Source organism: Mus pahari, chromosome 18 (genome assembly GCF_900095145.1).
Source record: "Mus pahari chromosome 18, PAHARI_EIJ_v1.1, whole genome shotgun sequence".
NCBI classification, from domain to species: domain Eukaryota; kingdom Metazoa; phylum Chordata; class Mammalia; order Rodentia; family Muridae; genus Mus; species Mus pahari.
This window is the reverse complement of record NC_034607.1, coordinates 51,813,757-51,840,084: the sequence shown is the minus strand read 5'-3', so window position 1 is coordinate 51,840,084 and position 26,328 is coordinate 51,813,757. Positions and strand designations below refer to the sequence as shown.

The following is a 26,328-nucleotide window of genomic DNA, read 5'->3' as shown; positions in this document are numbered from 1 at the left end:
GTTTATTCAGCTGCAGTATAGACAAAATTTCTAGACTTGGAAGAGGCCTAATTTCACATAAAATTACTCTTTAACTTGATTGATAACTTAGGACTGGGAATGTGATGCTGGTCACACATACATGATGGGGGTCTTAGGTTCAATCCTTAGCCCTGAAAAGGAAACAAGAGGTTGCTATCTTAACATGTAACTAGCTCCAGGTTCCTATAGCTAGTTTCAACATTAAAAAATAGGAGTTTGTCCCAAACTACAGAAAATGGAGTTTTCTGTAGGGAGCTGGGCTGGTGCTCTTTGTATTCAAATGCTAAATTCTGTACCCCAAGATCTGATTGCTCCAAGCCAAGCAAACCCTCATTCATGCCAGCTTTTGTCATGTTAAATCTTGCCCCCCCCCCCCCAATCCCTGATTAGTTAGTAAAGATGCCTACAGCCTGGGATGGGCAGAAGAGAGGGGGCGGAGCGATCTTGAGTGCATGGCCATAGGGTTGGCCTGTTGGAGTAGGAGTGGCCCACGCAGAACCTGTCAAGTGATATCTTGGGATTACTGACAGGGTTGTAGGGAAAATAGCATAGAGGGTTGATATCTGCCCAGTTCTAATGCGTTAAGGTTTATTATAAATACAAAGGTTTTTGTGTTTTTTATTTGGGAACTATATGATCTAAGTAGTATGTTAACCACAGAGTAATAGTAACCCAGTTTTCTTATTTAAATACTAGACTATAAATACTGCTCCTACCTTTGTTTGCTCTTTCATTTCAATCTGTATAGTGTATCACTTGAAGCACTCTTCCATTATTGCTATTTATAGTTGTCTTGTCACTCCAGAGAAGCAGAGCCGATATCATTGACACACAGAGAAGCTATGATACGTTTGACACATAGGCAGGTAGATAGGCAGACAGGGGATTTATCATAGGCATTGGTTCATGTAATTATGGAGGCTGTCCTGTGCTAGTCCTTCTACAATCCAGACAACTGGGGAAGCTGAAAGCATGGCTCATTCTAAATACAAAGGCCCCAGCATCTAACCCGTGAAACTGGACAGCAAAAGGTTCTAAGTCCCAGAATTCCAAGGGTAGAGACTCTGGAGCATAGCACCTGAGGGCGGGACAAAAGGGCTGCTCTGGCTACAGAGCTCAGAGTATTCCCTTTCCTTCTTTGTTTTGTTCAGGCCCTGAAACAACTGGACAACACTCAGCCACATCATATGGAGATCCCCCTTTGTCTAATAAGTTCAAATGTCAGTGTCCTGGGGAAACACTGACAGGCACACAGTGATAAAGCCTTTCCATCTGGTGGGTGTCTGTTCACTCAAGTCAGGTTGATATCTAAAACCAATCATCATTCTAAGTGATTGACACTAAGGACAAAAGTGCTTACATTTTTTAAAGTATAGTATGTTTTAAAAGAGGCCCTGTCTTCTGCATGTCAGGAGATTCAGATCTGGCATGAACTATACAATCCGGAACTGGAGGGCACACCTGTGATCCAAACCTTGAGGCTGGAAGACACAAGTTTCTGACCTGGACCTTGGCGTGGAGATCTTGAGGCATAGTGGCCATGAAAAGCTTAGGCCCAGGCAAGGTAGTACATGCCTTTAATCCCAGGAGACTGAGGCAAGGAAATCTCTGAGTTCAAGATCAGCCTGGGACAGAGCAAGTTCCAGATCCAGGTGTGGTGGCACACACCTTAATCTGGGCTACACTGTCTGCTGGAGGTGTGGAAGGACATTGGAAGAAGGAAGACTTCTTTGACTACTTGCTCACTTCTCAGCACATCTGCTGGAATCTACTTCTACAGAAGACCAGCTCAAACAAGCAGCCGTGTGGGTCTGAGCAACTACTAGATTCTTGGGCTCCCCTTCCGTGGCTGCCCATTGTGGATTAGTTGGACTACAGACTGTAAGTCATCACAATAAATTTCCTTAATATATAGAGACATTCTATAAGTTCTGTAATTCTAGAGAACCCCGACTAACAAAGATCTTTTTGTGTGTATGTGTGGGTGGACATATGTGTAGGTCAGAGGACAACCTTAACAAGTTGGTTTTCTCTTCCCACCATGTGGAGTCTAGAGTTCAGACTTAGTGGCAAGCGCTTTGACACACTGAGCTGTCTTGTCGGCCCATCCATGGGTTCTGATCTGTGACATTATGTGAGAGGGAATCTTATATAGCCCAGGCTGGCCTTCAACTCACTATTTAGAGAAGGATGTACCTCTATCTCCCAAGCTGGGATTATAGGCCATGTTCTGCTTGACGGATGAAATTCTAATCTAGACTAACAAGTCTTGTTTCTCTTGTTTGAAACCATATTCTTATGTTGTTTCTGTGAGTTTAGTGGGGCTGATAAAAATTATATTAAGGAAAGAGATACGTAATTTTTAATTTCCTCTGGGAACTGATTTTGAGATGCTAATGGAAAGAATTTCTGGAGAATGATTTATAGTTTTAAAAATTGGAATGATGGGGAAAGGGAAAAGATGGGATTCAGGCTATCACAGCAGGTTTAAGATTTGACCTCTTCCAAACTCAGAGAGCAGTATGGGAGTTTTCTATGGTTTGGGGTATACAATTTGCTTTTCTATTCACTATGAACTGACTGTGCAACAGCTTAGGCATTTGATGTGACCAAAAGAGACAAAACAAAACAAAAATTAAACAAAAACCTGCCTCCTTGTGGACAAGGGTTATCTAAGCCTAATTTAATTAAAAGGTAGAGGCTATTTTTGTGTCAGAAGACAACTTTGTGGAGTTGGTTCTCTCTTTACACGGGCTCCCGGGGTCCAACCTGGTTTATCATCTTACTTGACAAGTATGAGTGCTTTATGTCACCAGCTCTGAACAAGGAAAACAGGGGCACTTATAATGTAAAGGAAACCGTGCCTAGGCTCATTTACCCGGACTGTGGTCACTGCACTTTTCAGGACTCTGAATGTGAGATGGGGCAGGGTTTCTCATTCTCCAGGAGAGCTGCATTTTCTCGAGTTAATGACCCAGTGACTATTATTTTCAGTGTGCTGGGTAATGTGGGTTGGAGATGGGACCCAGGGAAACCGGTTCAAAGGCAAAGGGCAATTTGCATAAATCTTCTAGGAAGTATCTAAGAGGCCTCTGCTTCCAAATGGATCCACTTGGCAGTCTATCAAACTGCCTGAGGCTGGAGGAAGAGGCTGCTGACTTTAGCTAACGTCTCTCATTAAGTAAGGTTCCCATGGGATGAATAAGGACTTAGCAAAGGCGGAAAAATTCAGACACTTTCATAGCATGGTAGGGTGGAGGGAGAAAGAAAAAGAAAAGGGACGAGCTAGGCTTTGTGGCCTACAATACAACGCGGCGGGGGATGGGGGGGGGCAACGTGAGGAACTCAGACTGAGATGAGCTACAGGGTCTGTTTTAAAAAAAAAAAACCAACAACAAAAGCCAACCCAAAACGCAAAATGAAAGGATGGGTGAAAAGGGTGTAAAGTAGTCCAAGAGAGGTCTATCAGAAAAGTGGAATTATAGAGGCGGACGCATATTTGCCAGATCTCTGCCCCTCCCCTAGGGTAAGGGCGTACACAAGTTCCCTGTGGACCGGAGCAGCAGTCTCCTTCCTCGTCGCCCCGCCCCCGCCCCGCCCACCCCTTTCGCCCCGCCCACGCCCCGCCCGCGTTCGCCCCGCCCACGCCTCCGGACCGGACCGGCTCAAGCCCCGCCTCGCCCTGGTCCCTGTCCCTCCCCGCCCCGCCCCGGTAGTCTGGCTCCAGGAAAGTAAGGCGGGACTTCCGGCGTTTGAAAAACTTCCGGCGGGAACCGGAAGATTCCTCAACAGAGCGCCGGTCTCCAGATTCGCCAAGCCCGAAGGTGAGCTTTGTGTCTGCCTTAGCGGCGATGCTTCCGGGCCGGCCGTCTTCGCATCTGGGCCCCGGTATTTATGAGTGCTCGTTGGGGAAAGAAGAATTTTTTTTTTTAAAATGAAGACTTTTCTGTCTTTTAGTACCAGCGGTCTGTCACACAGTTTACACTGTACGATCTCAGCACTGGCCCCTAGCGCGTCCTCTGACTGAACCGGCTGGTAGCGCATGGCAGGCGTGAGAAAGCCAGGGCGACTTTTTTTTTTTTTTTTTTCTACCCCGAAGAATCGGAGCTGAGGGAGGGATCGCTGTCAGTCGCGGCGCGCGGCGTCACACGCCTTCCCCACAGGTGCCCTGGGCCCAGAGGAGGCGCTCGAGCCGTGGAGGAAAAGGATGACTGAGAACGCGAAGCCACTCTCCTCAGTCGTCCCACAGGGCAGCCCGTCGTTCTCCTAAGCGCAGGGAGACGCAGGGCGAGCCTTGGTACTTGTGGCTCTCGGTTGTGGGACTGTGCCTTCCGCCTCTGCCCTTGGAGTAAACCATCCTCTCCCACTGAGTCGCAAGGTTCTCATTCATAAAACCACAGCCGGGCGATCTCACAGCGACGGCTAGCTGCTGTCCTGCTAGCCGGCATGCTGTTGTTTTGTTTTATCTCTTGTGCCGACATTTGAAGCATCTTTTTTAATTCCCCCCCCCCCCAGGGAAACATTTAGATGCCTCTGGAGTTGTCTCTTTTTTTTTTCTCCTCGAACAGTGTCTCTCAACTGTGCGTTGAACAATAATCCTTTCACTGGGGTGGAATATCAAATACCCTACATATCAGGTATTCACGGTTCATAACAGTAGCAAAATTAGTTATGAAGTAGCAGCGAAAATAATTATGTGGTCGGGGTCATCACAACGTGAGGAATTGTTTTAAAGAGACTCAGCAATAAGGAGGTTGAGAACGACTACACTAGAAGTTTGAATGGTATGCGCCAATATTTTTGTGGGTTGAGTGCCTCTTAACATGAGGGTTAGGGGACCTAGAAAGATCCTTTTGTGACAGTATACCCAACCCCAGATGCCTCAACCTTGGTCCTAAAAATTTTAGCACTCACTTTTCGTGTCCACTTGTCCTTTCTTTTCATTCATTTTGTTTGTCTGTCTGTCTTCCTCCCTTCCTTCCTAACTTAAAAAAAAAATATGAAGGATACTGAAGGATAAATTGCCTTGATCTCAGATGCTTGGGACTTAATGTTTTCACTGTGAGTTGTGAGTCATGGCTAGGGACAGTTGCATGTTCTCCTGTTCAACACTCTGAAGACAACCCACCTTTGCTTTCTGTAGAACTTTTAAAGTTTTCTTTTTTTTTTTTTGTAGTTTAAATCTTTCTTAGAACATGGGTTTGCTCCTGAGGAAGGCCTGGGGTTAAATCACTTGCTTTCCTTCAGAGGAGCAGCTAGTTGTCTCTCTTCCATTTACAGAGTGAAGGCAAGCTTTTCCCTAACCTGGTTTGAATTAGCACTGTATCGAACACCAACTTCTTATTTATTTACTTACTTATCTATACATGGGACCTTACTATGTAGACCAACCTGACTGGAACTCTTAGAGATCCTCCTGCCTCTGTCTCCCTAATGCGAGGGTTAAAGAAAGGTGTGCCATATTCCTATTCAGCCCTCTTTTTACATTTTATTTTTTATAATGGCAGACTATTGGTATGAGATCATATTTGCCTGTTCCCATAACCTGTCCTGTCCTGTGTGCTGCTAAGAGACTGTTACCCTGCTGGCCTGTGTTGCCTTCTAAACATGGTCTCCCTCAGTTTTGCACTCATGGGGCAGAGATCCTGGGATATCAGGCTCCTCTTTGTGACCACTGCTTTAGTATTTCTGTGAGGTATTACCTCCTTTTATAAGTGTGTTAGAACCAAGGTTTACAATATTCATCTAGTCCAGAGGCTTGTTCTACATGTGCTAGTCCAATGCATTTTTTTTTACTGGTTTGACATTCTTTAGGTAATAAATGTTATCAGTTAGGTAAACTTATTTACTTGTTGTATTATGTGATTCCTCTTGTCATTTGTCTTAATCTTTTTTTTTTTTTTTAAGTGCTGAGCCTTTGAATATGGTTACTATTTTTAGTGGCATAGTGGCTAATCATTTATATTGCGAGATGATGTTTGCTTTGCTTTAGGAATATAGATTATTCCTAAGTAACTACTTACTAAGTTGATTGGCATTTGATTGACTCCTTACTTTGTGAAGACACTTCTACTTTAATGTTATGAGAAATATCTTCCATATCGGAAGAGAAAAAAATGTATATCTGAGAAATAGTAGAATAGGTGACTTTATAATTTGTTGACTGCAGGATCAGTATAAAAGAACACTTGCAGAATAGTCCGTCCTTTAATTCTAAAGCAGACTCATTGCCCCGGAGGGCTTGTCTTTTTCAAGAGATGGTCCCAGCGTCATAAGGTATTTGAGACATTGGAAGGCCGCTGGGTTCTCTTCTGATCAGCAGGCTATATCCTGTGGGGAGCCAGTGTTTGGCCTTGTGAATGAGCCATATATTTTTCTCCCCTCTATGGCATTTCTGACAGCAGAGCTTTGGAGTGTTAGTTTTGAATGGAGAATCATTTTGTAGCCAGACGAAATGATAAAAGTACTCATGTCGTGCCAACTCTGATTTGTGTTCCATTTTTTCCAGATGCCTTCATTGCGCAAAAGAGCGAAAATACAGGCTGAGAATGCAGAACCCAAAGATGAGTGCTCCTTCTTCTCTGAGTTGTAAGCATATTAGTATAATATGTTGTTGGGGGAATGGTGACTGTTTTAAGAGCAATGGGGTTTGTCCCTTAGACAAGTCATTTGGGTCGAAGACATGTGTATCCTTGTCCTTTCTCTGTATAACAACTCTCTGTTACACGTGTGTCATGATCCAAGAGAGAGAAAGCAGCTAACAGATTATGTAATGTTTACCCTGCACAGGTAAAAGAGGGCAAGCTATTGTTTTCACTGCTTTAGAGCAGAGCTCTTTCTTTTTTATATTTTCCATGTGCATTGGTGCTTTGAATGTCTGTGTAAGTGTGTTGGATACTGAGGAACTTGAGTTACAGATGGTTGTGAGCTGCGATGTGGGTGCTGGGAAATGAACCCAGGTCCTCCAGAAGAGCAGCTAGTGTTCTTAACTGCTGAGCCATGTCTTTAGCCCCTAGCTGTAGCTCTTAACTCATACAGCATTGCCACTGTGTATAGGGTCATCTTTTGTTTTGGGGGCTGCCTGATGCTTTATAGGACATTTAGTGGCATCTGTGGCCTCTACTAAATGTGGCAACAGTTCTTGATGTGACAATCAGAAATGTCTTTAGATAATGCCAAATGTCTCAGAGGCTCAAAATCATCCTCAGTTGAAAATCTTTGCTATAGAGTACCATATTACATATGCCTCTGACATTTATTGAGAAAACAAGTGATTAATGTTAGGCCATAATAGTAATTTAAGGTAAAATGAAATCAGGTCAGGGGTTAGGGAGCATACTGTATGGCCCTGAAAGAGGGGCATTTTGGAAGGAACAGTCATGGTGTTCTTTGGAGGATATACCAAGAGATCCATTTGAGATTTGCTAGTTGCTGTAGTTTGAATAGTTGTCCCGAAAAGATTATTACCAGGGTAGTGCTATTTGGAGGTGGAGGGACGTTTCAGAGTTGGGGACTAGTCTAAAGCTCTTAGGTCACTGTAGGCAAGCTTTCTCCCAAAAGAAATGCAGTGCCCTGGCCTGTCTTCTCTTTATTCCTGCCTCAAGATGCGAATGTGTTTCAACATAGATTCCTGCCTTTGCCTCCTGCTGTCTTCATCAGAGGCTCAAGCCAATGGAGCTGCCTGATTTTGGAACTGAACCTCTAAGATAAATAAGCAATTTATTAAGTTAAATTATGTCGGTTTATGTCAGTGTAGTGACACAAAGCTCACAAATAAGAACTTAGATTGGGTTACAAATAAGAAAGCAGCAAACACGCAGACCCTGAGGCAGCAGTGAGTTGTGTCTGGGCAGTAGCAAGAACAGCATGGCCAGATCGGAGCCATCATGCCAGAGGGTGACAGGAAATAAGACTAATTGGTGGGATTGAAGACTCTATGAGGAAGCACTAGGACTTCATTAGAAGTGAGTTGGGAAGCCACTGGAGTGCTGTGGACAGCGACCTGATCTGACCTGATCTGGCTTATATTTGTAAAGCATCTTTATGGATTCTTGGTGTGTAACAGACTCATGTGTGAGGGTGAAGCAGGGAGGTTGGTGTAGGAGTGAGAATGGTGAGAACTAGTCCAGTTTGGATAGACTCCTGAAGGTAGAGTGGAAAGGACATGGTGGTGGTTACGGGCTTTCTGTAGACCAGAGGAAGACAGGAGCATTAGAACCAAGAGGACTGTTTTGTTGTTGGCAAGTTGGTGGTGATTGCTAGACATCTAGCTGAACACAGATCTGCAGATATAAAATTGAGACTTAGAGGATAAGGCCTAATCTAGAGAGAGTCCTGAGGACTAAGACTCTGGAGATGTTAACATTTCGAGGTTGGAGAGAGAAGGAGAGGGTCAAACGGACTAAAGAGAGGCAAAGGAGGTGTGCTTTGTAGGATGATGGCCAGGCTCCGGTCAAACGGACTAAAGAGAGGCAAAGGGAGGCATGCTTTGTAGGACGATGGCCAGGCTCCTGTGCTCTGCTGGGATGGGGGAATGAGTGTAGATAGCTGCCTTGAGCCATTTCCTGTGTGACAAGTGATTTTGGGTGCTTGTGTTTTCTTCATAATAATGAAAAAAAACCAAAACCTTGTGCTTTTAGCCACGCTCCCGTGTAAAATAGAGTTAGTGAGCTGTCTGCTTGATGGGTGATTAGATGGTAGGGTAGGAAGATGCCTTGTTCAGTTGACAAAAGGAGGCCACCCTACATTTCTTTGTCTTCCCCTGCTTTTCCTTTTTCCTCTTCCCCCTCCCTTTTTCCTTCTTCCTCTTTTTCCTTTCCCTCTTCTCCCCTTTCCTTTATTCTCTTTCCTCCCCCTTCCTCCTCTGCACATGTGCTTATGTGTGCATGGTATGTGTGGGTGTGGGCATGTTTGCATGTGCGCGTGCATGTGTGCGCATGCTTGTCCTTATGTAGGGTAGGGGTGAACATAGTCAGAACTTGTAATCTTCCTGCCCTCAGACTCCCAAGTACACCTTTCCAGTTATCATTTATGAAGCATGTTTTTGTTTTTACCTTTGTCGTCTGGTTTCATTTCTCCTGGAAGTTCTTCTGTCAATCCACTTCTAGACCATCTGACTCTGAAGAAGATAACAAGGAGGACAGCATTTGGGAACCCCAGAAGAGAGTTCCCAGGAATCGTAGACAGCCTGCTTCCAAGGGATCCAAAAGGAAGCAGGGGTCTAGGGTGAAGAAGAGCTCCCAACAGGTGGATGATGAATCAAAAGATGTGGCTGTTAAGGAGGAGTTGGTAGGTGGTGTTGCTCTCTAGATGTGGGGAAGCCCCAGTGTTTTTCACATGGGAGGGACTGTTTCTTTCTCCTTACACTAAGCAGGACAGAACATGTAAATGACACAAACTTCAGGGCACTGGTATTCCCAGTCACAGTCTCAGGAATACTTAACTACTGCAGCAACTATTCCTCAGCCACTTCTGTTCTCTTCTCTAAGGAGGTGGGCTAGGTGTGGAAGTGGTGGTTTGGGTGGTGGTGTCAGCAAATATCTGTGTGTATTGTTATCCAGGCAGCACACTTAGTATTTCCCCCTGAAGATCTTATGGGATGTGTATGGCCACTGGGAGTGCTGTAGTTACCATTCTGATTTTACAGATAGGTAAGCTGAGGCAGGGAGTGTTAAATGACTCTCCTGGAACACAGATAGTGAGTGATGGGACTGGGCTTCTAAGTCAGCAGTTCAAAAGCCAGTATACCTCTCAGGGTATATCCACCATGCTTGCCAGAGTGATGTGTATACACACAGTGCTGGTTTAATAATTAATCCTTAGAAACAGTCATCATGAGCACTGGAAGTCTTTAGGGGCTGAAGTAGGAAATTAAATAGTTAGAAACTTGCTTGATGAGCATGGGCCGAGAATAGGAATTAGACAAACCAATGTGGGATTATTGATTGCCTCCTGTGGTCTTGGCTATGGTCATCACAGTGACACTTGCAGGTTGTAATGGTGTGGAGTTAAGATAGTCTGCAGCAGTCATCTCCCAGCAGGCTCTCTGGTTATTGGGGCTGAAACACTCAGAGTCTATTTGTTGATTTTCCTTTGCCTTATTATAGGTAGAAGAAGGCTGGTCATACTTGATCTTTGGTGCATTCCTTTTCTGACTCTTAGACAGCTTCCTTTACGATGGACACATTCTTTAGTTATGCCAGTTCATTTGATTAGGTTGTGAATTGTAGACCCTCCCGTTGTGTCTTCCTGTCTCTGCTTGGATCCAGTATGTTTTGAGCAGGTGTGCTGCTCAGAGGGTGTTACTGTGTGTTTCAGATACACACGTCGTAGCTGGCTTTGGGCTACAAGGGTCCTTACTGTGGTTCTCAGTGCTCATCCTCAGTCATTCTGGAGAAATCCCTGATAGAAGTTTAATTTTGACTGAAACATTGTTGGGAGCTGTGTTTGTGCTGTCTGTGTCACTTAAGTGATGGACAAGCCAGCCTGTGACTGTAACCTTCTCAAGGGCAGCTCTTTGCATTATTGCCACTATCCTGAGTGCCAAGATGACCATCAGGTAAAGTGACATTGATAAGGAGCAGAGATTGCTTCCTGGGTACTTGTATAGGCTCCTGAGCAGCTTCCTCTTAGAGAAAAGGATGCTAGCCATGGTGCCATACACCTGTTATCCTACACTTGGGAAGCTGAGGCAGGAGAATTGCTCTGAGTTCAGAGTTAGTCTGGGCTCCACAATGAGTTCTAGGTAGCCAGGGCTATAGCATGAGACCCTATCTCAAAACGCAGAACAAAAGAAAGCGTCGTGCATTTGGCTGCTGTCGCTCTGTTTCTAGTCCTCTGCCTCCTGTCTGAGCAGGTGTAGTGTAGTCTTCTGAATTTCACAAGCATGTTGATGCTCTTCTTCTCCCTCTAATTGGTTGGTTTGGTTTTTATTATATTTGTTTATCAATTTCTGAATTTATTTATATTTTTAAGTCAGGTCTCATGTAGCACAGGCTGGCTGTGTATCTGAGGGTAAGCTTGACTTTCCAGCCCACTCACCTCCACCTTCCAGGTTCTGGGATTACAGGCATAAGTTACCATGCCTGGTCTTCATGAGGCACAGGGGATGAGACCAGGGTTTTGCATCTGCTAAGCCAGCGTGCCGGGCAAGCATATTCTCCTTCATCTCCTGCATCTGTGGCTCTAGCTTACTCTTGGTTTTCTGGCACATGTAGATGTATCATTTACTTTGTTTTGTGAAATTTAACTTTATTTATAAGTCATCCACATGCAGTTATAAGAAACATCAGAAGGGATTCTAGGTACTCTTTATCTAGTTTTCTCCAGTGGTAAGATTGTAGTGTCTCATGTAAGTATAATGACCAGGATATTACATTGGTAAAGTCCTCTGTTCGCTTAGAGTGCTCTGGCTTTCCGTGTGTTTATGTGTGTGTGAGTATTTGTATTTAGCACTGTGCAGTTTTATTACATGTGTGGGTTTGTGTAACCATCACAAGGATCTCTTACATTGCCCTTGCATATCTACATCATCATGCTCCTTCACCCGCGCATCTCCGACTCCTGTGCCTTGGATGGTTATGTACATGTGCTCCTATAGTGTGTAACTTTGGGATGGGGCTGTTTCAACTTAACATAGTTCCTTTGAGATTCATTTAAGTTGTTGCATGTGCTGATAATTTGTTCTTTTTCACTTCTGAGCAGCATACCAGGGCAATTGGTTTCTAATTTTGTAATTGTCATGCTTTCTCTTTGTGACTTTATAGAACAGCCCAGTGGCTATTGTTGATGCCGATTTGGAAGAGAAAAGTCACAAGTTGCATACGACAAAGACTCTGAAAACTGCAGCAAAAAAGCAAAAAAAACCAGTTCAGAGGGCCAAAAAAAGGTTGAAAGTTGATGAGGAAACCAGCCAACCCAGCCCCTTTGAGGCTGGAGGCAGTCATGTGGAGACCCCTTCAACAAGCACCTGTGGAGATGCGTGCAAGAAAGAGGAGAGCGAGGACAACTTCACGGTTGAGCCATCCCCGGTAAAGAGGATCAGGACTGAGTCATGTCCTCAGGGAAGGCCGGCTAGGGTTCCCGATGGTGCCAGTGACATTAAAGAGGAGGTAGAAATGAACTGGGACATAGTACAGGTGAGTACAGCGTCATGTCACCTGTGTGCTTTGAGTCCTGGACTGGTGCTCACCAGGGGATGAGTTGGCAGTTTTGAATTTCCAGTTTGCCAGTGATTTCTTGTATCAAGCTTTGACATCTGTTTCTTTTCTTGGCTATACTCTTTGTTGTCTGGCTTATCATCATCAACTCTTTTCTGCTGGTGTGAGCTGTCCCATCAGTTAAGAAAGGTGGTTGTTTCTGTACACCACAATGTAGATATTTCACACCAACAGATGGGGCCCTTAAAGGCTCACTGCTACATTTTATTTTGAGTACGGATTGTACTCTCCATACATGATTAGGTCATTGGCTGTGCATCAAGTATATTAGGAATAAGACCCAGGAATGTTTCGAAGACAAATTCTTTACGAATTATAACTTGATGATCTCTCCCAGCTTTCTGTTCCTGTCCCTCTGCTTACCCACCTTTTTAGCTGCTTTGGGGTGTGATAGAGGAGACTAGAAGGCTGGTCATGAGCAGTGAGCCTTAACTTTGTGTGCTCCAACACATTCTGGACCATTTCAGGCTACACAGGCATGATCTTCTGACCTATTTGTCCTCTTTTGCTATAAATTGCTGCTATAGAGCCCAGGACTTCTGGGGGTTCTAAGACTGGGACTTTGTGACATTTTTGTTGTTCAGAGGGTCTTGTTTTAGGCCATGCTGCTTTTTCTGTTACCTAGAGCTTGTCAACAGTAGTTTTGAGTTGTTATGTTTCTTCTCTTTGGCACTCTAAAGAATCTAGAATGCTGTCTTATAGCTCTATTTATTTATTTATTTATTTATTTATTTATTTATTTATTTAAGCAGAGAGTCATTGAGAAACAGTAGTGAGAGTTCTATAATTTTGGTTTCTTAAAAAACACAGACATATTCTAAGAGTGTGTTTTGTATTAATCCCGGGTGTGGGGATGTAGAGCTGCTTCGGACGGTCTGCAGCAGCTGACTGTGATTTGCTTCGTGCTCTAGCCAAGGTGTGATTTTGCCATCTGTAGGTAGTTTCTGCAGTCATGTGACATTTGGAATTCTGGGAACAACGTTTCAGAGAGTGTATAAATGGTAGATCCCCGATCCCTGGGGTTGGTGGTCGTTCAGGGAGGTTGGTGGTGATTTGTTAGTAGCTATGCTCAAAGAAGAGAGAAAAGGAAAGAAAATAGATTCAGGGATCTCTCTCTCTCTCTCTTTCCCCCTCCTCCCCGCCCCTTGATCCTTCTTTCTCTCTCATCACTAGTGATAGGAGGTGAGAAAAAGGATGATAAAAAGAAGAACCCACAAAGTTCAAAGACCAGCCACAGTGAACAGCTATCTATGTCTTCCTTTGCTTCATTCCTTCACATCTTGGAGGCACTGCTTTCACAGACCACCCACACGGAATTCACTCTGAGGACTCTCTAACCTTCACCCTTGGCCCAGCGCTCCAGGGCGGTGGGCATGCGTCACTTCCCTTGCCTTGCCCTCTGTTGGTGCTGCTACACTAAGGTGGTTCCACGTCTGGCCTCGGGCAGTGTACAGGAGGAATAGAGGAGCTTCAAAGTTTGAAACCCTCTGAGCTTCCAGACACAATCCGCTTTTCCTGGTGCAGGGCTGCCTTCTCCGGGCTCTGTGCTTTATGCTCTGTCCCCTACTCTTTGTCATGGACAAAAAGAGGAATATAGCCCAACTGTAGAATTCTTCTCCAGATTACAAGGGATACAAGGGAAAAAAACCTTACTTTTCAAAAATAATGTTACATTTGTTTAGAGTGTGTGTGTGTGTGTGTGTGTGTGTGTATGAGGGCAGGGGGAGGGGAGTTCTGTGAGAGTCCTGTAAGTCAGCTACCTAAAACAGTGTCCTTCAGGGTTGAGCTTTAGATGAGATCATGTGTCTTTAAGGGAGTATGGCAAGAGACAGCTTGAAGAATGTAAAGTTATGAATCTTGGTGAAGACTGGGCTCATAGTTGTTTGTTTACAGGTCTGTAAATGCTGAAAGGTAATAATCTTTGCCATTTATTTACAGTTGACTCTATGAACTAGGCTCCAGAGCACACACGTTAGTATTTATATTTATTATCATGGCACATTTGAAGAAGTAACTGGGTAATCTGAAAAATTAGTTATAGTCAGGAGAGTAGACAGAAGCATTCTTCTTTTCTTTTCTTTTCTTTTTTCTTTTCTTTTCTTTTTTTTTTTTTTTTTTGGTTTTTCGAGACAGGGTTTCTCTGTGTAGCCCTGGCTGTCCTGGAACTCACTTTGTAGACCAGGCTGGCCTCGAACTCAGAAATCCGCCTGCCTCCTGAGTGCTGGGATTAAAGGTGTGCACCACCACGCCCAGCTTCTTATTTTCATAATAGGAGCTAAAGAGAACCCATCTAAAAGTTACAAATTTCTGACAGCTAATTCAGTATAGGATCCTATAGGTTGTCTCCTTCCCATGGCCCTGCTAACCTCCTGCCTTGGTCTTCTGTTCTGTTGAGGTTAGCTTTTCAGGGGTCTCATCATCTTGTGTGAACAGGCAAACAGCAGCCTGCATTGCCTATGCTTGTTTCGTGTTTAGACTTTACCTATGAACATAGTTTGTGTGTAATTTCTGACCAGCAATTGAGGACTGCTCTCTTCAGCGGAAGCAATGTACCCATTTTCATCTGTCTCCCAAACTGTGAATGTATGGTTGCTATGTGACGTTTGTCTTGGTTAAAGCCCCTGATGTCCCACGTAAGTATGTTAGTAAAAATGGAAAAGCAAGCAGCACAGTCAGTTGGGATTAAACCGTGCTGAAGTTGTGATTGCTGTGACATGGTTTCTTTATTTTAAGGGTGAGCCTGGGCAGATACAGTGGCTTTGTGGGTCTAAGTAACCTTTCCTAATTAGGGAGAAAAGCAAGCAGAGCCTTTTTGTTAGCTCTTCCCCTTTGTTTCAAGAGACAGTAAGAGACGACGTAGGTGAAATAGCTATGCCCAGGAAGGCAGAAGTCGGAATGAAGTGGAAAGGGAGCCAGTGTCTGAGCTGGCAGCCTCACTGCTGCTCTGCACTAAGTATAGATGCAGCCTGTTTGCTCTGGGAGACATGGGCTAGATTAAAATGTTTTTTATTTATTTTTTAATTATTATAACCTAGTTGGTAGAGTTTGTTAGAGGCTTTAAGCCGTTAGCAAACTTTGATGCATTACAGACATATGTGCAATTGCCCAAGATGTTCAAAAGTGTAACCAAACAACTTCTGGGCTGAGAACAAGAGCACCCCTTCATACCTCTTTCAGTCCTTCCTTTTCTCTTCTGTAACCTCCTTTCTGATTTCTGGCAGTGTATATTAATTGTCCCCACTCATGTGTCTTTACATAAGCGTTTTATGTGACATAGTGACATCATCATTTCTTTGGGTCAGGTGGTAAACAGAATCAGCAACTTTTCAAAAAGGAGCTGTTCAAGTGCCTGGCTTGGGAATGATTCCGACTGAATAGAAAATTCTCTTTTATTCATTTGCGAGTCATTGAATTTGAGGTTAGCTCTTTTAAAAGTGCAGATGTTGCTGGGTGATTAAAGCTGCAGTGGATTTGCTGATGCCCAGATGTTTTCTTTCTCACTGAGCAGAGGGGAGTTTCCCCTGTAAGAGATCTCTGGGACACTGGGGATAAGAAGCCATCCTTCTGGATGTTTCTAACAGCTAGAGGGCAGTGTGAAGACACGCTGTCCTGCCTGTGCTCAGGAGAGAGGAGACAATTTAAGTACTTTGTACTTTTGCCTGATAAATCTTTTGCTTTGCTTAGAAATTGCATTTTTGAAGAGGTAATATGGCTAGTGGGACTTGACATTGTACTTCTTCTTTTTTTTTTTTTTTTTTAAATAATTTTTTATTTATTATATGTAAGTACACTGTAGCTGTCTTCAGACATTCCAGAAGAGGGAGTCAGATCTTGTTACGGATGGTTGTGAGCCACCATGTGGTTGCTGGGATTTGAACTCTGGACCTTCGGAAGAGCAGTCGGGTGCTCCTACCCACTGAGCCATCTCACCAGCCCAACATTGTACTTCTTGAGCTCAAGTTTTTGCGTGTATAAAATGAGAATGATATTAGTTTGTATCTCAAATAATTTAAATGAGTCAATGCTAAATCATAAATCACAAAGCAGCAGCTTTTTACAAAGTGAAAGTCAGCATTAAAATAGTTATGGTGTTTCTCCCAGGGCTCCGCCCTCTCTGTGCAGTTCTTTCTTACTTTCCCTTAGCAAATATATAGCTGCTTCACTTAAGGAAATGAATAAGTAAGTATATAAATAAATAAGTGAAGTGAATACTGTAAAAGTAAAGACTTGAATTTCCTGCTCTGCCTTCCCATGTTCTTTATGGTTGCTCTCTGGTGTTCTGTTGGGTTTGCCTCATTTCTCTAAGACAGGACAGCCAGGTCTTACGTAGAGTTTCTGGGTCAGTGTGTGTTAGGTGGGGCCTAATAAAGTGCATTTTCATCGGGACCGAAGCTGATGCTTACGCTGTTGCTCTGAGGATCATAGACGGAACCACTGGTATAACCAACAGAGCTCATTGACTCTCAAGGTGTAGCATGTACAAGTTGATGCAGCAGCAGAACTGGAGCAATGGGAGATCAGGTTTTGACTGAATTCTTTCCCAGTTAGCTTTTTGAAAAGAGTTGGTATTTATGTTATTTATTGATTTATCTGTGCTGCTGAGACTCACACCCAGGGCCTTATGTATACTAAGCAGACACTTTACCATTTTACCGCTGAGCTGTTCCTCAGTCCTGGGACTTTTTAAAAAATGTCTCAATTATCACTGGATTAGCATGACCTAAGATGTCTTTTGAATTAGGTCTAAGAAAACCATCATGTTTAACAGTGAAGATTGACAGGCAGCTCATGGCTGCAGGATGTGGTGAGCTTCAGAGAGTAGGTGAGAAAGCCCAGATTAGCAAGGAAAGATGCTTAGTCTGGGGCAGTATGTCTAGGGTTTTGGAAAAAGACATAGAAAGAAAGGAAAAGTTATGCTTTCAGAACTCAAAAAATGCTTAGCAGGGAAGGTCTGCAAGTTAGTCCATCAGGGTGGGGGCTCTCAAGAGCGGTAAGTATGTTGTCTTACTAAGGAAATCATTAGTCCTCCATCTCTTCCCGTGTTTTCAGGCGTTTCCAGCTTTCCTAGGGATTTGGGGGGCTGATTCCTGCCAGATGATTGACAGGGCCAGCTGAGTTAGCTTCCCTCAAAAGACGTAACAGTATTCAGTGGTCTGATCATTGGAGAAGATGAGAATATCCTATCTCCCAGGGCCAGAGGTATTCTGCTCTTTTACCCAGGAGGCCTAACGAGGGAAAGGTGTATGCCAGGTAAATGGAAGGTGGCTCCAATACCAACCCCGAGGGAAGGGTCTGCCCTCAATTGCTTCCAATGCTGCTCACTTTTATTTATGTCTAACAGAGTTTGGATTCCAGGTGCCATGGCATATTAGTGATGGTTTTGACCAATGAAATTACATGATCTAGTATACATTGTGAAAGGAATATTCATAGTGCTCCTTGTGGAAATAGGAATAGATGAGACTGGAGCACCTGCAAGGAGGATAGCTAAAAGCCGCCTCAGTGGTCTAGGCTAGAACGAGGCTGTGCTGTGTGTGGGATGGGAGAACGGAAGAGAGTAAAGATATATTTTGTAATTGGAGTTGATCAGACTTGAGAATTGGAGGTGGATGGCTTTTTTAGTTTGAGTTACAATTTGAATAGGTATTATAGGAGGACAGTGGAGGATGAGTTTGACAGGAACCTCACTTTACAAATGCAGGGTTGAGATAACCATTGCTTGTCTGGGAGACTGTCTTAAATAATTGTCTGTGGATCTGGTGGTAATGTGGAGAAGAGCCAAAGCCTGGAGAGAGTTTAGCCACTTACTGCATCTGTTGTTTTGAAACAATTCTGATATTTTGGACTGATTTTCTTAATCAGTTGATGATGATAATTTTGGATAGGATCTTATTTCATAGCCCAGGCTGGCCTCAGACTCATGGTAGTCCTCCTGTTTCAGCCTTCAGAGTGTTGGGATTATAGGCATCAGTATTTTGAATCATGTATCTTTCTTTGCAGGTTTTATCTGAGAGAACTAATATTGAACCTTGGGTTTGTGCCAACATCATACGCCTCTTTAATGATGACAACACAATCCCCTTCGTTGTACGCTATCGAAAAGAGCTCATTAATAATCTTGATGCTGATTTCTTAAGAGAAGTTCGTCAAACCCTAGATGAGCTTCGGTAAGAAACCTGAGCAGGGATGGATGTCATGTAGGAAACAGACTGTGGGCTCTTGATGTGAAACAAGGACACAAATGAGCGGCTGTTATGTATAGTTCTGGTGCTTTGTGTCTTTTCATTGCTGTCATCTGAATGATGTCCTCTTCTGCCAGAGAGAGTCAGGTCTGTCTGCTGTGTTAGGGCATGGCCTCCCTCTGCTACATGCTTATTAACTTGACCATGACCATGTATCTATAGGTCTTGACCATCTTTTTTTTTTTTTTTTTTTTTTTCATTGAAATGATTAGATATAATGGCAGAATCAGGACTGCCAACAGTAAACTAAAAATGTTGGTCTAAGCCTTCAACAGCTTGCATAAGCTTGTATAACACTGTCCTCTTACTGCTCAACAGTCCCCAAATGGAGAGTTGTTGCCAGTTAAGATGGTCTTCAACATACAGTGGAGTGACTTAGTTTTGCAACTTCATGATAGTCAAATCCATAAGCATTTAAACTCTACTTTGAATATTTTAAAGTTTTGTTTTGTTTTGTTTTGTTTTGTTTTTTTGAGAATTCATCTGTAGATCAGGCTGGCCTCGAACTCAGAAATCCACCTGCCTCTGTCTCCCAGGTGCTGGGATTAAAGGTGTATACCACCACTGCCCTGCTAATATTTTGAGTTTTATTTTTTGATTATTTTGAGTTTTATGGGCAAGCAGGATGCTATATGACTCTTATACTGCTCCTGGTCAGCCATGTGATCATGAAGGAAATGATACCGTACTGTACTCTCGGTGATTTTAGCTTGGTTTCTTCTTCTATTGCTGTGATAAATGATCCAACAAAAGCAACTTAAGGGAGAAAGAACTTACTTTGCTTTCAATTCCAGGTTATTGCCCATCATTGTAGGAAAATCAAAGCAGCAGAGACTTGGAGTAGAGAGCCTTGGATTAATGAATGCATGCTCCTCCTTAATACATGTATGAATGTATACATAATCCCCCTTCATGCTACCTGTATCAGTACCATTGCTGGGCAGATTTTGTAAATAAGAACAGGTGATGAGACAAGATGGCACCACGAATGACACAGACAGCAGGATTGCACATTCATAATGAAAAATAATTGTTGAAAGCTAGAACTGCTGTGCCCGCCTGCCCCTCCTCTTGCCCAGCTGTGCACTGACTCATCTTCATTGATTCCTAGAATCATGTCTTCTCTATGGAACCCCAGATCTTTGTCAATAGAGAATAGTATTCAGAAACCAGTTCATGTGCTGAGTGTGCTTGTCCTGAGCAGCCCTACTGCAGAGTCAGGGAGTGCAGTAGAGGTCAGATGCTTCCTGGTGGGCAATGTTGGAATTTCAATGCTCAGGATGGAAGGTAAAAGATAAGCTGGGGTGCATGTGCTGGAGTAAGAGGGACAAGCCAGATGCTCTCAGCACTTAGTTTGAAAGGGTTACTTCTGGTCAAGCCAGTGATAATTTGGGCATTAAAATATGTCACAATGGTGGATTATAACCACTAAACAAAAATAAGAAACCAAAGTCTATGGTGATAGGAGTAAAGCATCTCAAAGGCTCCCTCCACAGAACACACACTAGTTACAAGGGAGGAAGTGCTGATGTCAGAAACCAGTGATGATATTGTTCTCTCAGTAACAGGCTGCCCTGGAATCATTTGCCTCTCAGTGAGATGCAGTGAGAAGAGCAGTGTCACTAGTTTGAGATCCCCACCAGCAGGCCCCAGGGTTTAACTGTAAGGAAGCATTTCCTGGGAGGCCAGACTTGAAGACATGACAAAGTAACTGGTAGGAAGCATTACAAAGTACTGAGACTTTGAAAATCTAGGAACACCTGGAACATTGCTTCAGCCAGTGAGACTGCATCTGACAGCTACCCATCTTTTGGAGAGAATCCACACAGGTTGTTGCCAGCACTGCTGCTCAGGTTTGTGAGGGAGAAGACACTGATGGATCAGCATTAACTACTTGATCCTGATGGCTTTATCGTAGTTTATAGATTATTCTTTCTTAGAAATGCATAATAATGTATTTGGGGTGAATTTACTGTCAAATGAGTCAAAATAAAACATTTTAGAGTTCCCTTTTCTTTTCCCTGCAACGTTTTTGTAAGTGTGAGCTAGCCTTGAGAAGAAAGGATGGACATAGAGACTGTATATATTATGTAATTTTTTAATTTCAGGGATGTTGCAAAGAAGGTTCATAGTAGAATCCAGAAAATTAAGAAGGACGGGAAAATGTCGGAGTGCTTGCTGCAAGCTTTGTTGAACTGTAAAACGTTTGAAGAACTAGAGCATGTGGTAAGGAACTTCGTCTCTTAGTGGGATGCCTGATTGCTGATGATTTGGAGTCTTTTTTTTTATCACTAAGGAAGATTAAGACGTAAAAAGCTAAAGCTACCAGCCACTGTTAAGTAAGTCCCTAGGGATTTTATCTTTTAGTCAATACATATTTCCTGGATGCCTTTTTGTGTGTGCTAGGAACTTGGGTTTGCACATATGGGCATTGTAGTAAATAGTCCTTGTCCTCAAGGAATGTCCAGTTAAGGAAGGAAGAAGAGTATATTACTCAAGTGTGGAGTGCAGGGGAGATGGCAGAACTGGAGACCTACACATGAATGTCTTCAGCCTGTAACTAAAACAGTTGGCACTCTGGTTACTTGTTGGTGTGACATCTGTGTGCTCCACCAGCCATAGGTACAAAACATGCCTGTATTGAACAGGTGCATACTTTTAAAATTACTCTCCCCTAAATAATATAACCTAAGAAGCGTTCATATACCACATACATTGTCTTTATTATAAGTGATCTATAGATGATTTAAGTTTATAGGAAGCAGTGCATGTGTTGTATGGAAGCACAAGGCTATTTTCTATAAGGAACTTGGCATTCACAGAAGCCAGCAGCCCCTCATGGATTCTTCAATAGGCTTATGTTAGAAGCTATGAAACTGGAAGAATTCATTTTAGGAGGGGATTATGGACTAGCAGGTCAGTATGACCACTGGGAAACAGCAACTTTTGAAATAAAAGAATCTAGAGTACATGTTGAAAAAAATCTTCAGAGAACTCTGAAGAGAATCTGTAGATGACGTAAGTGGATCAGGAGGAAGGAGTTTTGTGAGTAAGGTGATAAATAGTAATTGTAGCAGGGGGTTTGGGCAAGATCTTGACTGAAAATCATTATCATTAGGCAAGTGCTGTGGACCTTCAACATAATACTTCAGCAAGCTATGTGGGAAGAGAAGCTAGCAGGCCAGCAGGTGGAAGAGTTGAGAGGGGAGGCGGGAAGGAAGGGTTGAGGAGGAGGAGGAAGAGGGAGAGGGAGAAGGAGAGAGAAGAAGAGGAGGAAGAGGAGGAGGGAGAGGGAGGAGAGAAAGAAGAAGAGGAGGAGGAGGAAGAAGAGAAGGAGGAGGAAGAAGAGAAGTATTGTATGAAACAACTTTAACAGGGGCTTGCTTGTTTGAGGACCTTGGAGTTGAGATGATGAGTTTTAGAGATGAGTAAATGCCAGCGGAGAATGAACTGAGCACATAGAAAGTGATGAAGATAAAGCTGTGAAGCAAAGCACCCCTGTAGTCTGATAGAGTTCATCTCGGAGGGGACAGGACAAACCAGAGAAGGAAGCTTATAGTATTTCAGTATGTCCTAATCCTGCGTTCCTGTTTTGTTGCTGGCTTTGTAAAACAGACTTCTCTGCCTTTTTTCCTAGTCTGCTCCATATAAAATGGGAAGCAAGGGCACCAAAGCCCAGAGAGCAAAGCAGTTGGGGCTAGAAGGAGCAGCGTGGACCCTGCTGGAGAACCCAGGGCAGCTCAACCTGCTGTCATACATCAGGCCTGATGTTAAAGGTACAGGCTTCCAGAAGAGTGCAGCCTGCTGCTGCTCTGCTTTTAGATGCACATACCTACACTCATTCCCTACACTCGGCCTGTTTTCACCAATGGTTGTACAAATGTTGCTCAACAGCAGGTGAAGAACAAATGACTGGAACAAGCAGGTCCTGGTCAACCTGCTTCTGGTGACTTCCCCACTCTCTGCTGTTTCTCTTTCTCCATTTACACGTGTCTCTAAGACCTGTGTTCACAACATGGACTTCCCAATTCCTACTTGGGCTTTCTTAATGCCATCTTCAGTAAATAGAAGGTCTCAGGGTGTTTTTATTAACTTATTAATCTTTTAAGATAATTAATGTTTTTACTTTTAAATGAAATACCTCTATACTCCAAGATTATAAAAATTCTTCTATTATCTTTCAAAGCTTTCATTTTATTTCTTCCTTTTAAAAACCATATAACTTAGATTTTCTCTTCCAAAAGAATCTTAATACTTCTGGAATACACAAAGAACAAATTGGCTTCTGCTCTTAACACTTTTTCCTGTGTAATAAGGGGGCTTTTTCTAAAGTTTGCTTCCAAATGTTTTCTGTCCTTTGTGTGAGAGAGAATGAGACAGGGCACAGGAGAAAGGTTTAAAAGATTATTATTCTCTGGAGCCTTACTCTTCAGCCTGGACGTGAACTTGCAGTTTTCTTGCCTCATCTTTAAGCTGATTTCTCAAAAAACCATTGATTCTTTTATGTTTTAGTAATTGCATATATTAATATAGACATTGTCTAGATATACAAGTGTTATTTAATGAATTTTAATTAATTTAATGAAGTTTAATGAATTTTGTAGTCAGACAACATTGTCCTGAAGTCAAATTAATATGACTGTCATTTCACACAGCTGCCTTTTCTTCTTTGGTGGTAAGAGCACCTGTGTTACTCTCTTAACAAATCCCAGTATGCTGTGCAATGGGCTGTAGTCCTCATCTGTACATTAGATGCCCTGGCTTTGTAGCCCGTCCAGCTATAGGTCAGCTCCAACTTATACCCATGTTTCTCCATCCCTGTTGTTTTTGACTTTCTGTTGATTCTTCAAACTGGGAGATGTACTTATCAACAGGGGGCAGTCTGTGATAACAAAATCCATGCTGTGTATTTATCTATGGAGAAATATGGTGCACTAGCCATATTCTAGCCAATTGAATTTGTGTTTTTAAAAAATGAGTATTTGTATCTGTATCTATAAACTGCAAACTATCTGTTCACATACACATACATTTTAATATGTTTGGGAAGGGACAGTAATGTAAAGAATTATTTGAAGTTAGAGATGGATTGAAATGAATACAATCCATATTTGCTTAGTGTTTAATACTTATTTATAGTTATATTTTCAGTGATTTACAGCATTTAAGTTTTTATTTCGATTGCTATATTATGGTCTATTCAGTTACAGCCTTATAAAGTCCATTTATCTTCTTTCTTGGCAGTGTTCTGGGGACTGGCCCCAGAGTCCTGTGCATGCATTTCCTTCAGCAGATCTGTATTGCTTTTGCAGATAGCATTTCATATTTTAATGACAGATGAGTCTTAGTAGCCTTGAGATTCACTGCTGGGGCTGGGGACTGTTTGTGTCTGCTGTGGAGACTAGCTGCAGGGAGGTGTGCTGCCTGTTGTTCCTTATGGCTGATTCTTTGCCTTCCATTTCCTGTCTTCTTTGGTACAGTGATCTCCTTGGTTCCTAGGTATACTACATTCCTACTAAACAGGTCTCGATACCTGTATCCCCTAAAAAGTTCTTTTCTCTGACAGGCTTATCCGTATATACTGTGATTATATCTACCCCATGTCCCCTTCACTCCTCTGGGAACCCTCAACATGGCTGTCCTCAAACCCACCATCATTCCTCATGTTTCCTTTGGGTTTTGTTTTTTGTTATTATTTTTGTTTTGTGTGTGTGTGGCTCACTCTGTCCATTACTGCTGCCTGCTGGAATACTGACTGGCCTTCTTGGCCTAGCTTCTGTGGGTAACCACAGTTGCAGGGAATTCATGAGTGCAGTGGCCATGACTTGTCCCCAACAAAGCATTTCACAGAACTCCTCTTTGTCTTCTCTCTCTCTCTCATGCTTTTTCCACCCCTTTCTCTGTTCTCTGAAGTCTGTGGGTAGATAATGCAGGGCCTACTCACTCTCAGCACTTCTATTAGCTATGCGTCTCTATGAGCTTTAGCCCACTGCAAAAGATTCTCTGGCCATAGTTGAAAGCAGCACAGGTCTACGGTGTAAACATAAATCCTGACCATACCCCTTCTGATGGTCACATATGGTGACACATATGATGGTTGACAGCAGGCTTTGACACTTCAGGTCATGTGACTAACACAGACCCAGCAGGACTCAGTCTGGGCTTCACTCACTTGTTGATTCTGATCACAAAAACAGAGAATTATGGTGAATTCCAGTTAACTATGTACTGTGTGTCAGGACTTTTCTGAACAAAAGCAACTTGTAGGAGAAAGAGTTTATTTTAGCTTACAGTTCCAGAGGGATGGGAGTCCATCCTGACAGGGAGGTGTGGCAGGAGCTGGCATGGCCGCAGCAGCAGTCAGCCCTAAGTGTGAAGCACAGAGCAGACTGAGTGTAGGGTGAGGCTTTGAACTTTCAGCACTTGTCCCAGTGAGTGGCCTTTCAGCAAGGCCACTAACTGGGCACCAAACATTCAAATGCCTGAGCCTATGGGGGGCATTTCTCTTCTGACTACCCCATGCTGCTTTTAAAACTTGGTTTGAAATGTTTCTTCTTTCTCATTTCCCTTCACTTTTTGTGCTCTACACATACACGTGATCACTTTGAATTCTATTACTGTGGGATTTTTCTAAAGAAGTATTTTAATCATTTCCATCATTCTTCCTAGAAATATGTTAGAAACCAGACATATATATTTTTTCTTCAGTAGAAGACATTTCTTGCTTGTACACACTAAAATTTGATGGGAATGAAAACCTATTCTGTACCAGAGATGGGCTTTGCCTGGGGTCCGGGCGGGCTGTGTGCTGTAAGGAGGCCTATGTACAGAGAAAGTATAAGGAGCATTAGCTTGTCAGTGTCCTTCCACAGGCACAGCTGTTACTGCAGAGCATTTCCAGCTCTGTCAGCATGGAGATCTTATTCTCTGCCTCTCTGCTTTGGTTTTCCTTCTCTCTTGGCGAGTGCTTACTTTGCAGGCTGTAGTAAGCCTGAAAGAGCAACTAGGAGTGGAGCTTTTTCAGACATGCGGACATCTGGTCATTATGGCTAGAGCACGCAGCCATGCACTATGAGAAAAGGCTACCCAAGTGACTCTGGTAATTTCTCCCTCCGGCTGAGACCCACTACCCCGAGGAGAGGCAACTCAGGCAGTGACTCTTCCTAGCAGAGGTTTGAAAAAGGTTTGTCAGAATCATCTGTGTCATCAAAGCATCTGCATTTTTGACCAAGGGCAGCCCTTACACGAGTGTAATTTTAATTATAAACATTCACTGAGTGTATAAGACTTTCAAATGGTGTTCTCCAGTGTGCTGAGGGTTTCCAAAGTCCCTTTGTTGTAGCAAACTTGTACTTTTTGTTCACCGCTTTCAGTAATGGTTTTCATTGTAAGCCATTTTTACTACTGAGTTCTCAGTCTGCTGTTGTAATTTCTCTCTATGATGATGCTCTGAGGTGATTGGGACTCCAGGTGTTAGTGCAGAGTGAATAGTTTTCTTAGCTGGTGACCCATCTAGTAGCTCATGAATGCATACTGTAGACATTCTAAATCTTTAACCTATACAGGTTTCTATTTGTAAAAGTAGTTTGTCACTGAAAGTTTTCTCAGAAATTCCTGTAAAAGGTAAATAGGATTTCTATTAATTTCAATCCCTATTTCTTTAAAATAAAGTACTGTTTCAGTAGTTACCAGAAATTATTATAACACACCAAGTATTTTTAGCTTTATTTATTATGCCCAAAGAAGTCTATTGTACTGTTCTCACTGGTTTTTGTACCTTTTACTTGATGTAAGTTAGCAAAAGCAAAATGCAGATAGAACACTGCAGATGAGATAGAACACTGCAG

At 43.0% G+C, this 26,328-nt stretch overlaps 1 protein-coding gene across 3 annotated transcripts in view; it reads left to right on the top strand.

The window, feature by feature from the left end:
* The first annotated feature begins 3,784 nt into the window (after positions 1-3,784).
* Srbd1 (S1 RNA binding domain 1) overlaps positions 3,785-26,328 on the top strand; it is a 166,911-nt gene continuing 144,367 nt past the window's right edge. For 2 of the 3 annotated variants that reach the window (XM_021217891.2, XM_029531530.1), the window contains exons 1-7: positions 3,785-3,845; positions 6,530-6,609; positions 9,129-9,309; positions 11,787-12,158; positions 18,240-18,406; positions 20,590-20,707; positions 22,119-22,257. In XM_021217891.2, the coding sequence (XP_021073550.1) occupies positions 6,530-6,609; positions 9,129-9,309; positions 11,787-12,158; positions 18,240-18,406; positions 20,590-20,707; positions 22,119-22,257 (1,057 nt within the window). In that variant the 5' untranslated portion in view covers positions 3,785-3,845. Of the gene's footprint in view, positions 3,846-4,406; positions 4,659-6,529; positions 6,610-9,128; positions 9,310-11,786; positions 12,159-18,239; positions 18,407-20,589; positions 20,708-22,118; positions 22,258-26,328 lie in introns of those variants that run through there. The other variant, XM_029531531.1, reaches the window with a different exon arrangement.